The 13,812-nt window shown below is 36.7% G+C and overlaps 1 protein-coding gene across 3 annotated transcripts in view; it reads right to left on the bottom strand.

The window, feature by feature from the left end:
• The window catches only part of PRKG1 (protein kinase cGMP-dependent 1), a 1,343,317-nt gene that overhangs the window by 221,687 nt on the left and 1,107,818 nt on the right, over positions 1–13,812 (bottom strand). For all 3 annotated transcript variants that reach the window (XM_053663936.1, XM_053663935.1, XM_053663934.1), the window contains exon 6: positions 6,527–6,604. In XM_053663936.1, the coding sequence (XP_053519911.1) occupies positions 6,527–6,604 (78 nt within the window). The remainder of the gene's footprint in view (positions 1–6,526; positions 6,605–13,812) is intronic.

Here is a 13,812-nt window from a genome sequence, read left to right as displayed (position 1 = left end):
AAGGACTAAGGTATACTATACTACAAGTTAAGATCATTCATTCAAAATTAGATATAAGGATATATTACATAATTGTACATTTGCAATTTGATTAATAAAAATCTATTAGAAATTCAAAATGGCAGATTTAAACAGGCCATGGGGAAATTTAAGTGTATTTTTAAATGTTAAAAAGATGTTATTGAAATGCACCAACAGACATAAAAAGTGGGCCATGTACAGAATAAACCACTTTCTGCTTATATGATAAATGGGAGGAAAAACCTAACCAGTCAAACATATAACATGAAAAAATATGCTCTCAAAGAGTAAGAATAAAAGCTTTCCTTTAAAGTTGTAATTTCCATAATTATTCTTTGTACATGTAGTAAATAATTCTAAATATGAAAAGACAACAATCATGGACACTTACATCTTTAATTCTGACAACATTTCAGAGTAGAAAAGGTTAAATATATAGAGATAGCCTCTGTCGCCCTGGCCTGTATATTTATTATTTCCATTTAAACCACAAAGTGCTTTATGACCCACAATGCCATAAGAAGTAACCAGTGATGGAGTCTCGAAGATAATAATTAGTCTGTTTGGACCCATGTTATCTGGCCAAGTTGTTCAAAACAGGAGAGGCTTAGCATGGGGGTGGGGTACGTATGTGTACATGTGGTGTGTGAACTAAATTAGAAAACCTACCAAAGTCCCTCTTAATAGTAAGTGCCCCCAAAAGTCAGTTGTGCTTTCTGTATTTTGCACTTCTATTTCTCTACTTTCCTATATCAGAAATTCCATGTATTTGATTGTAAAATATTTACAATCTCTTATCACTATTTCTCTTTTATCATGGCCATAAAATGCTATTTAGATCATTAGCTTCTAGTTCTAAATAGATCAAAGAAAGCATGTATATTTTTATGTTTTTTCACTTATCTATATATTAATTTTCTATAAGACATAGACGTCACTTTGTAATTTATATTTTTAAAAATATGTAATTTTTATTTTTGGTTGTTGTATAAATTATGCATTTATTGTCAGCATAGCCGTAGCTCATAGTGAATGTATGAGAACATATTGCAATGGAATATGAAGCCAAATGAATACCAAATCTATGTCTTGAATGTGTGTCTCATTAAGCATAGCATTTCAGGTAGAATGCATACTAAAACTATGGAGGAGAGACTGAATTAACAGCAAGATCAGTCTATTTCTTTTTTATTTGTTTTTCTAAGCTATCGTGTTTCCTGTTTTCTTCTTAGCATTTTTTTCAGTTTTATTGAGATATATTGATACACAACACTATATAAATTTAAGGTGTACAGCATAATGATTTGAGTTACAAATATTGTGAAATTATGACCACAATAAGTCTACCTAACATCCATCATCTCATATAGACACCCAAAAACAAAGAAGAAATCTTTTCCCACTGTGATGAGAGCTCTTAGAATTTACTATAACAACTTTTAAGTATATCATACAGGATTGTTAAATAGTCATTGTTATATAATACAGCCTTAATAATTATTTATCTCATAACTGGAAGTTTATACCTTTTTCAAAATAGGAATTAGACATTTAAAAGGGATACATAAAATTAATCTCTAATTCCAAAGCCTTCAATAAACAATATGAATGTGCTCAACTAATGCATTTAGCCAAAAACAATTTAAAAGTAAAATAAAAAGTTTTAGTACAGACTCAGTGGGTTTTATAAACAAAGCAATGTTTATTATAAATAAATCTGGATTTTATAGACTTGTGGGGCAGACCCAGTTGGACAATAGGGTTGGTCAGGTAAACATTTTCTTACCTAACTAAGAAGTTTCAAAACCAAACCATTTTCCTATCTGTGTGATTAATATATTATAAAACTGAAGAAGTCCATCCTGACAAGTGTGGCTCGGTTGGTTGGGGGCATCATCCTGCAGAGTGAAAAGCTGCCAGTTTGATTCCTGGTCAAGACACATGCCTGGGTTGCAGGTTTCGTCCCTAGTTGGGGTGTGTGTGAGAGGACGCTGGTCAATGTTTCTCACGTCCACGTTTCTCTCCCTCTCTTGCTCCCTCCCTTCCCCCCTCTCTCTAAAAATAAATAAATAAAATATTTGTTTATTTACCTATTTAAAAATTAAATAGAACCTATTTAATTTTTCTTTTGCTCTAGTTCTTTTAAAAATTCTTTATTGTTTTTCAACTACAGTTGTCCCCATTTCCACCCATTACTCTCCCCTGCCCTAGCCTTTCCCCACCTCCCTCATTCAATCTTCCCCCGCCCCCCAGTTGTCTTTGTCCATGGGTCCTTTACACATGTTCTGTGATCCTTCCCCTTCTTTCCCCCATTAAATAAAATCTTACAAAGAAAAAAAAATCGGAGTCCCCAAAGTAGTACCTTTTCAAATAACATTCTGCACATACTGCTCAGAAACTGGTCCTATTTCTTCAAAGCCCAAATGTCTCCTAATGCAGAAGCATACTTTAAGGATCTATAAATGACAGTTTGGGGCATACACAGGGAAAGAAATTTTTTCTGAGGCTGGAGTTTGCCTACATTTTCTGAATTTTAATTTAAATTCACCATGGGGTAAGATCTATGATTTCTGTGAGTCTGATTTGACAATTGAACCTTCTGTGTAATACAGCAGTAAGTTAGAATCTCTCTCCATTATCTCTCCCACCCTCCTCCTCCAAAACATCTGTGGTGAATTTTATGCTCATGATTTTCTTTCTAAGTTTTCTAATTTAATCTGTTTGCACATTTGTATTCACAGAAACATACACCTCATTCCATGTATAAATACCAATTCTTCTGCAACTTGTTTAGTTTGATCAGTATTTTATTTGAAACTTATGCAATTCATCTATGTTATTATATGTAGCCCTATAGTTCATTTTCTGTTACATTATTCCATTATGTAAATATACGATTTACTAAATCTTCTGTAGATGTAAATGTGGGTTTCTTCAGGTTTATTTTACAGTTATATTTTTATTTTCTTGTGTTATTAACAACACTGCTATGAATATTTGTACACATTTTTTGGTGTCCATAGATCAAGAGTCATGAATGATGAACAAGGTTGTAAAGTATATGGATCTTCAAACTTACCATTTATCGATTTACATGGTACAAAGGGGTCATACCATCTTATATTCTGACAACATGAGTGGATAAAAGTTTATATTGTACTATATTATGTCATCAACACTTGTTATTGTCAAGCTTTGATTTTTGCCAAGAGGGTTGGCATTTTCTTGATTATTAATAGAAGTAGAGCATTTTTCACGTTATTTTATGGATCCATTTTGTTTTTATGATGTGTCTGATCCTGTTTTTTGCACGTTTTTCTGTTAGATTGTCATTATTTTTCCACTGATTCATAACATGGTGGTTTTCTTTTTAGTATTTATATGTCTTGCCAAAGTTATTAATTTTAACATAATCGCATATTATTCCTTAATTTTTATACTTAATATGTTTAAAAATTCTTTTCTATCCCAAGGTGATAAAAGGATTCTCCCAATTGTCTTTCCCCCCTTAATTTGTCCTTTATATTTAGGTATGGAATTCACCTCTCTGTACGGTGTGAGGTCAGGATACAATTTTAGGTATTTCTCTATGGCTAACCAGTTGTTTTGGGATTTGTGTTGCCCATACTGTCTGAAATCAACTTTCCATACAGTCATGGATCTTTTCCTGAGCTCACTAACACTCTTAAGCACTAGTTAACTCTAAGCAAAACCATGCATTTTTAAATGGCGTTTAACAGACAAACATTTTTGAATTATGCTTTTTTTCTAATGGTGGCATATGAGATATTTGAGTAGAATCAGAAATTCAAATTGCATCTGAATGATTACTGAAACTCTAGAATTTTATCTACAAGTCCTGCTCAATTTTTATTCAGCTCATTATTAGAAAGTAGTTTATTTTTTGATGCAACACAATCACAAGGACGTATGCATGAAGCTTTATCAGAGATATTTCTCATGTACTATTGTGAATCCTTTGTTGGGGGTGGTGGAGGGAAGTATCATGTTCTCTGGCAACTGGGATGGACCCATCGAAACACAGAGTAACTAACTCAACTCCTCCTTGAGGCAGCACCAGGTACTCTAGACATCACTGCAGGCTCCGCCTCAAGCTTCAAAAAAAAGTTTGCATGGGTTTAATGGGGGGGGGGAGATGTTTCAAAGTCTAATTGTGTGGATGGGTTTAATGGAAGAACAAAAACTGTTCCACACGTAAATAAATGGACTTGAGCAGGGGAAGTCCATCTGTAGGTCCATAGCTCCTTGTCTGGCGTGTCTGTTGTGCAGCATTTCCTAAGCAACAGCCAGTTTGGTTGCAACAGGTTGCAACAGGGTTATCCTTTATACATTTGTTTAAAATGCATATGAAAACAAGTTTACATCTGAGTACCTAAAACAAAGCATACAGTTTTAGAAAATTTCAGTTCTACAACTTTGCCTGCTTACCTGAACCTATCCTTATTACTCCTCTCCCTTTCCATTTCTTCCCATTGGGACTTAAGTGTGCCCATTTGCTGCTGTAAGGCTTAATGCAGTGATTCCAATACATTAATAATTAGAATGAATGTAATTAGTATATTAATCCATCACATATTAATTTTTTTATACTTTATATAACTAGCAATCACAGCAGCTGAGTTGTTTAACCTCAAAAACTTGGTTAGAAAAAGTTATGCCTCGCTTAAAATAAATCATGAATGTGTCAAAAGAGTCTAATGTATTCTTACTACATCCCTCCCAGAATCCCTATGGTGCTCCAGAATATTGCCAAGAGAATCAGTTCTTGTGGTGTAATTTCCATGTTATTTCTAATTAGACTTATTAGGAAACTCATAAAACAGCATCACTAATGCACCTGTCTTCTGCTGAAACTGGTTAAAAACACAGCTTCTTTTAGCTGGCACTAGGAACTTGCAGTAATAGGGTGTTCACATAAGCCTGTCAGAAATTTATCTTATGTAATAAACATATCATTCCCTGAGAGCAAAGAATTAGCAAAGTAATAAAGAAGAAATACAGCCAGGTCATGCAGGTAAAAAGCCTCCATGTGACCAGTGAAGATCTTCAATTTTTTTCTGATTTTTTCACCCAATGTTAAGAAATGGAAGAGTAAATGGTAGACTCTACCAATTTATACATAAAACACAAAATGGCAATGTTTCTTGTAACAATGGAAAAAACAAGACAGAGTTGTAACTGTAACTATGGTCAGATGTCATTTCAGGATGCCTTTTTAGAAGCTGGTCCCTGACTTCTATTCCTATGCCAGGCTTTCTGGTCAGTCAAAAAATAGGTATATGATGAAAGTATAAACATCATTTTCTTCCTTTAGTGTGATAAGCCACTGTTGTAAAACATTGACAAGTGCATATTCTTGATTCAAAGTTAGTCCAAAAAGAATTTTCCAAAATATGATCCAACAAGATTTATAATATTCACATGTCCTGCACACTGTGGCTCTTAAATCTTTTTTATTTTAACATGAGCCATAAAGTACAAGATTTAGTCATTTTGTTAAATCAGAGGAAATAGATTCACTTATTTTTAAGTACCAATTGTAAAAATGGAAATATAAATTCCCTTCCACCTGCATTTCCTTCCCCATTTCTTCCTATACCTAACACATACAAATTCTTTTTAAGGATCATTTATGATAAAGCAAAATAAGCTTAAATCATAGCTTATAGTATAATGATACTTAAATGCAAAAATGATTATGACTTTACTGTTAAAAGAAATTTATTTTTAAAAGACAGTTATAGCAATATAATGAGTATTAATCTACATAAGCCCCAACTTTCCAATTCACTTGATTTCTTATTGAGTTTTAAATAAAATTATAATAGATTCATAATATTGAAAAATTAAAACAATATAGTAAAGAATAAATTATAGTTTTTTTGTTCAGATCCCTTGTATACCTTACACTCATCCTTGCTCTATAATTTATCATTTTAATAGCTCTTAGAATTTATTCATTATTTATTTAGAAAGATACAATAACACATGGCTATTCTCATATCCTTACTGCCCCCAGAGTGTTCAGCAAATCGCCTATGGATGCAAAACTAGTATTTAGTGGCCAGATTCAAACGTGGGTCATCAGATCTCAAAGTCCAGATGTTTCACGATGGCCCTTCTACTGCTACAAATGACTGAAAGAATTTTTTCTGTGTTAAGGATTATTTTAAGCAACCATTGTCTTTTTCTTTTTAATTATATAATTTTAATTATGGAAATCTTCCCGTTCATGCAAGCATGTCTGTGGTACTAGAATCATGACTATATTATAATGCATTCACTATTTACTAGGCTTCAAAGTTAGACTTTTTCTTCCTTCTGCAGTATTTTTAGGAAATTCAAGCTTAAACATTCCTCTTTCAGTTTTGGCAAATGGAAAAACGGGTATAGTCCAAGACTCCGCACATGTGTGGCTGCCGCTGGGATTATTGCGGACCCCGACTCTCCTCCTGCATCGCTCTCTTGTCCTACCAGAGCTCACCTTTCCTTTGCTGATTATAAAGAACGTGTCTCCTCTTGCACCTTGCCTGATGATATATTCCCCATTTTCATAGTGGGTCTGAAAAACAGAAACAACAGCAGAAACAAAAAAACATTAATAAAAAAGTAATTTACCAAACAACTGAACCTCTCCCAATACCAGCTCCTGAGGGACGCATTCATCCCCCTGGAGTTTTACCCGAACCTAGAATCCATCATGGTTTAAGAATAAATAATAGTCAATGAACATAATAATTACAAGGAAGTCATTTCTATCATGCTCATTTTTAAAACTATTTTGTTAATGCCATTGTTATGGATGCTTACATTCATATATTTAAATCCATTCATTTTAATAGTTTGATGAAAATATTCTTCTCTCCCATCAACTGAGCATAAAACAGCTCAGCTGCTAATTAAATTGGTCTTCTGTATTATTTTATTTGTTATCTCATTTAGTTTTAGTATTCTCATAATGATAGCCTTTTTTTCCTGAGAAATTACTGTGGCATCTAAAGATCTTCATTTTGAAACCATGTTGACTTTTAGTGCAGGTTTGATGGCCCCAGTTACTTTTTAAGGCACCGCTTTATGCTTTAGTGTCCTTGCTTCAGCAATTTAGATTTGGCTCCATCAAACAGAATGTCTTAATTTTATGGACTAAATTCTGGTCCAGCATCTGTGAGCTCATAAACTACCAAATTAGGAGCAGAGTAAGGCTGAAAGAACATTGTCACAGTCAGTGTGTCAGTATTCTGACTCTGACACAGTCATTAGGTCCATTCCCAGAGTTAAGATAATTCTCAAAACAGACAAAAGTGATGTCTGTAAGGAGAAGTAGGAAAAAAATATATGGCTGGGTCAGGAGGTATATCCGGGAAATGAGAACTGTGTGCCATCTGGTCCTATCCTTCTTGGCAGCTTAGCAAGCGAGCCATATTTGGGGGAAGAAAATAATTACTTTACACTCTCTTTAGGAAGGATATTTCATGTTTTGCATGTGACTTGGCTGTGATTTGTCTTTACACTTCAACACCATGTTTCTGAACACTTTAGTCTACTATTAAAATTGCTTTTCAGTTATACTTGACATTGAGACTAGCCATAAGTTTCTTCGTACATCTAAAAAGTTAACACATGGTTCCATTGATCTATGTAACAGAGTCCAGAAATAAACCCACATCTCTATAGTCAATTAATATTTGACAAAGGGGGCAGAAGCATAAAATGGAATAGAAATATCCTCTTCAACAAAAGATTTTGGGGTACCTGGACAGCTATGTGCAAAAAAAAAAAAATGAAACTCGACCACCAACTTACACCATACACAAAAATAAACTCAAGATGGGTAAAAGACTTAAATATGAGTCGCAACACCATAAAAGTTCTAGAGGAGAACATAGGCAGGAAAATATCAGATATTTCATGCAGCAATATTTTCATTGATATGTCCCCTGGAGCAAGGGACATAAAGGAAAGAATAAATAGATGGGACTTCATCAAAATAAAAAGCTTATGCATGGCTAAAGAGAACATCAGCAAAATGAAAAGGGAACCAATATATTTGCCAGTGATGCCTTGGACAAGGGTTTGATCTCCAAAATATATAAAGAACTCACACAACTCCACTCCAGGAAGACAAACAATTCAACTAAAAAATGGGCAAAGGACCTTTCATCCAAGGAAGACATACAGAAGGCCCTCTGTATATATGAATGTATACTCAGTATCACTAGCTATCAGAGAGATGTAAATTAAAACCACAATGAGATACCACTTCACACTGGTGAGAATGTCATCATAAACGAATCAACAAACAAGTGCTGGTGAGGTTGTGGAGAAAAGGGAACCCCAGTGCACTGTCGGTGGGAATGCAGACTGGAGCAGCTACTGTGGAAAACAGTATGGAATTTCCTCAAAAAAACTAAAAATGGAACTGCCTTTTGACCCAGCAATTTCACTGCTGGGATTATACCCTAAGAACCCTGAAACACCAATGCAAAAGAACCTATTTTAAATAGAAACTTTTTAATTTAAATATATTTAACTGTTTTTCACTTAAATACTCATGTGGTCAGTAGTAACTGTATTAGATAGCACAAGTAGCGGCTAAAATGGAAAAGGGAAGAGTTATAATCCGTAGCAGAAGGGCAGGGAGAAGAAGCATCTTTCCCACCCCTGATGTTTCTTTCAGTGTGAATGGAGCTCAATTAGTAACATTTTGGACCGCCCTCCTCTTTTTTCCTCACTCAGCAAAAGAGGAAATGGCAGGACTTAATCTGACTATAAATTTGGAAGTAGTGTGTGCGTCCATCTCAGCCCCTCAGCTGTTCCTGATGGGAGGTAGCTCCTGGAGAGGACTGGCCTTCTCTGGGGCTCCTCCAGGGGAGGACTCCCCTCCCTGGGTAGTGAAACCTGCCCCCGTCTGGACTTATGTGATACGACAAGTCAGCCGAAATAGAGGATCCAGATTAGGAAGCCCATTTGGCTCTCACACCTAAGCTACATTCCCTAGTCTAGGTTTTATTAGTAATAATGGTAATGCTTTACTCCTCTTTACCTTCCTGTTTGTCTTGTTTTTCACTTGGTTTCAAATCCGAGAGCTCTCAAACCCTTCCAAACAGTCCAGTATGCAAAATACTATCCTATTTGGCAGCGCAGTCTTTTGTACTACACGCTGCAGAGTCTAGGAAAGATCTGACTCTTTCCCAAGGGCTTCACCATGGAGGAGATTCTGAAGCCCTGACAGAAGGATGAGAAAGAGGTTTCTGGATGTTGAGCAATACAGTGCCATCCCCCCCAAAAGAATTAGCATCTTTTTATGGTCACATAATAGTAGACATGTAATAGTTTTAGGGAAAAAATAGGAAGATGAAAATAAAAAGGACCAACATTTGAAGAAAGCTCATCTAAGCTCATTCCCCTCACTTACCTCTTTTTAAAGACTATCCCTTTCCTTTCTACCTGTGTACCTAGAAAAATGCCTAGTTATTCCATGAATCCTTACTGAATAAATTATTTAAATTATGAGGATAATTAGTGTCTCATGTAACAAGAAGCCTAGAAATGAAAGAGTGTCAGGGATGATTAGTTTATTGACTCAGCTAGTTCTCTAAGGACACAGGTCCCTTCCCTTGTTCAATTGGCTTTCTCTAACCCAATGGGTCCTCATCATCCCCAATGACTGCCACTCCCAAAGAAGCATAGGAATTTTTTGGCCAACCCAATAAAATGGTTCTTACTCTGTGGCACTAGGTTTTGGGGCGGTTTGTTGCTCAGCAATAAATAACCTTAACAGACAGTTAGGGGATTGTATCCTAATACTTGGTTTCTCACTTCTCCTGGGGGTTCTGTCTCTGACTGGTTTTAAAATCCAGAGCCTGCCAACCACTGAGGTGAAAGATGGTGTCTTCCCCATTGTTGGGGTCTCAGCTGAGAGGTGGGGGGACAGTCTGGGATATAGTCCTGTCAAATTCCTATTTCTAGCACAGCGGGCAAAGCACGTTCATGGCCCTTGTCTCAGGGAAACTTTGCAATAACCCAGTGAGGGTTTCAATAGAGAGGCTGAGGCAAACACAGTGACTAGCCCAAGGTCATGTCATTAATAAGAGGTGGTAGGGGTATTCAGTGCAGTACTCTGTTCATGTCTTATCATGAACTGTGGTGGGGATAATGAATAGGATGAGCTATGCCCCTTCATCTCCCCACTCCCCTCCCCGCCCCTCTCCTACCAGTGGCTGGTGGTTTAGTATGGGCAATAACCAGAATCTTTTACATCACAAAGAAGAGATGTGTCCAAGTCACCCTTCAGTGATAAAAAAATAGATTGGTCATAATTCCCCTGGTTTTAAGTGAAAGAAAATTGAACCACAACTAGCAAAATGGGAAGGAACTAAGTCACAAAACCACACAGTCCGAAGTTAGTGGCATCCAAAATGGCTGAGTCCTGGGTGAAGTCACAGTGCAGGACCCCAGCCTCTCTTCTGTCTTCACAGCTCTGTCTGCCACATGTTAGCTTCTCGTGAGGGTCCAGGGTGTACCAAGATGACAGTGGGCTCCCCTCATGTTCAGACCACCTGGCTCTTTCAGGATTGTAGTTCCTTCATCCCAGAGCATAGAAAGTCTAACAGGAATATCCACAGTCTGTTTATTAATTCATGGAAATTATCTACCTACCTTCTTAATATAATCAGATATGGTTTTGCAGCTTGCCACATCAATTATTTCAGGATAACTACGCAGGTATTCACTGTTCATATTTCCATGCTGCATAAGCTCATAAAACTCCAGGGGTCCATGGAAGAGCCTGTGGAGCAATGCCCAAAGGCAGTCCGAGTCTGGGAAAGGTAATGCCAGGCCGTACTGACTGCGCTATCCTGACCCATTCGATTGCACCTGAGGGGAAGATGATGGTGTGTGCTGATTCTCCAAGAGTCTCTATAATTATGTTACTCAAATGCCAGCAGTTTCACTGCTATTTGAAGGTCACTTTGCTGCTCTACTATTCTCTTATTTCAACTTAAATCAAAGAAAAACACAGGATTTAGAATCCGAAGAAACCTTAGAAACTATTAGGTTCCTTTAAAGGTTTCCATAGTTATTAGGATAAGAGCCTAATCCTTAACATGGCCTACAAGACTGGAGTTAGTGTGTACAATACTACCCTCTTCAAGCTCTTCTCACTCTCCCCTACTCTGCCGTTCATCCCCGCTGGTCATCTTAGGTGCGTTTCTCAGCTGTGCCACACTGCCTTCCTTATCACCGGGCTCATGTGCCCCCGCTGCTGCACCCCCTCTGCCCCCACCCCCTCTGCCTCTCACTGACTTGTGTTCTGCTCCTCACTCGGATCTCGCTCTTCCATGACTGGGCATTCCCCACCCCCTCAGCCTGGCTAAATTAGGTCCCTTCATTATGTGATTTTACAATACCACATAGCTTTACTTCATTGCCCTTTTCTAAGCTTATAGTTATTTATTTACTCACATATATTTATTTATTCATAGGAACATTTTAATGATGTTTTTAAGCAAATTTTAAGTTTTATTGAAGGCAAGGGCAAGGACTGTCCCTAGTTTTGTTCACAATAATATCCTCAGTGTACATGACAGGGCTTGGAACAGAATGGGAACTCAAGCATATGAACTGCATGAATGAAGGAGCCTTCCTTAATTTTCATCTTTCTGGCATTGCCCAGAGTCAATCCTTTAGAAAAGCCTCACCCTTCAAGACAGGTGCCAAACCCAGCTATCACTATCTCTACTGTTAATCCCCTAATCCAAGCCAAAATCCTACCTTTCACAAAGTCCTCCTCCTATCTGGCCTCCCTGCTTCTCCACTCGCTAAATGCTAACCCATCTATTCTTTTTACTGCAACCAAAGAGACCTTTCAAACAGCAAATCAATAGAAATCACTCTACTGCTTAAAACCTTCCAATGACTTCTTCCTACCATTGACACCATGAGCAACGTATGTGGTCTATCGGGTTCTCTGTATTCTGACCCCTACACTCCTCTCTGTTCTCATCTCCTCCCATTCCCACCCTCATCAATTCTGTTTCAGAAACACTGGATCTTTCTCTCCCTAGAGAGAAACTTACCAGATTGGGTCCCTCCTCAGCACTTTGCATTCTGTAGGCCCTCTACCTAGAACACTCCTCGTGAAGACCTTTGTCATGATCTTGCTCCCATCATTCAGGCCTCCCTGGGGCCTTCCCACTCACAATGTGCCCTTCATCCCATTCATTTTCTATCTTATGTCCTAGTTTTACATTTCTTTGTTGCTGTTGTTGTTGTATTAAAAGCCTCTCCAAAGCTGTGTGGTTCCACTGGGCACTTTAATGACTGGTTGATGACAAGCACAGCCCAACTGAACCTCCTGTGAGAAAGACCTTCTATCACACCCATTATGATGTGAAATTATCCTTCCTTTTTCTTTGCTGTCTGGGACCCTCTCCCTGCCACCTGCTGCTCAGATGATTTGGGAGGCTTTATGTTATATCCATTGTTTCACTTAGAACAATGCCTAGCAAACAATAGGCATTCAATATATAAGCTAGGTTAAGAATAGATTTAGTCCAAACCCCTTTCTTTTTCATAGGAAAGTTGAGTTATAAGTCCCAGATTAAAGAAAGATGGATAGAGAAAGAAAATTTACAGTAAACATGAATGTAAGAAAGGCATCAATGCGAGGCAATAACTTGAAATAATATTTCTGAAACGAGTGAGTTCAAAAAGCAATCCTATGTTTGCAACTAGGAAAAAATGCGTATAGCTTTAATTGCTCATATGCGTGTCTTTGTATCTTCAGAATTCAACATTAATATAGATGTTCATGTAGACTATTAAAATTCTGCACATACTTGCTGACATTTAACAGAAGGCTTAGTGTGACACTGGATATGGCACTTAGAGGTCTTGAGACTTGCTCCTTGGTGAATATATATACTAATTAATTTATACCCTTTAGATCAGAGTTTCTGATATCAAATATACTGTATTTGTTTAATTAAGTTTATTTTGGTGACATTGGCTAGTAAGATTATATAGGTTTTGAGTATACATTTCTATACTATGATACATCATCTATATATTGCATCATGTTCCCACCATCCAGAGTCAAATTTTCTTCCATATATTTGACCCCTTTTCCTCATTACTGCCTCCCCACCCCTCTTCGCTCTAGTAACAACCACACTGTTTGTATCTCGGAGCCTAGAGACCCCAATGAAGAACCAATAGAAGCAATAAACGAATACAATGTAGTTGCAGGATACAAAGTCAATGTACAAAAATCCACTGCTTTCCTATATACTAACAAATAATTTAAAAAAAAGAAGAGGTGGGGATGGCTGGGGTGGGGGGGGTAAATGCAGACAACCGTACTTGAAAAACAATAAAATAATTTAAAAAATAAATAAAATAAATGGAAAAAACAATTCCTTTTGCAACTGCAATAAAAAGGATAAAATACTTATGCATAAACTTAACAAAGGAGGCAAATATACTATATTTTAACTGGTGACTTTATCTTCAACCCCCAACTTTAAAATAATTTATAATTAAATATAACTTAATACATATAAACTAATAGATAACATATCATTTTGAAGTAAATTACCACCTAAATTACTTCAGTCTGAAATTATACTATTATACTTAAGTGTATTTGTTTGTCGTTGGAGTTACCTTTAAGTATTTCTAAAGCATGGAAAGAACATCTACCACTTGACACTATCCTAATGATTCAGCACTATGGTAATTGCTACTTGTGGGGGACCTCTTTGTGTG

This window comes from Artibeus jamaicensis, unplaced genomic scaffold (assembly GCF_021234435.1).
Source record: "Artibeus jamaicensis isolate MK-2021 breed Jamaican fruit bat unplaced genomic scaffold, CSHL_Jam_final contig_332, whole genome shotgun sequence".
Lineage (NCBI taxonomy): Eukaryota > Metazoa > Chordata > Mammalia > Chiroptera > Phyllostomidae > Artibeus > Artibeus jamaicensis.
The sequence above is the reverse complement of the archived record's forward strand: the minus strand, read 5'-3'. Positions and strand labels throughout refer to the sequence as shown.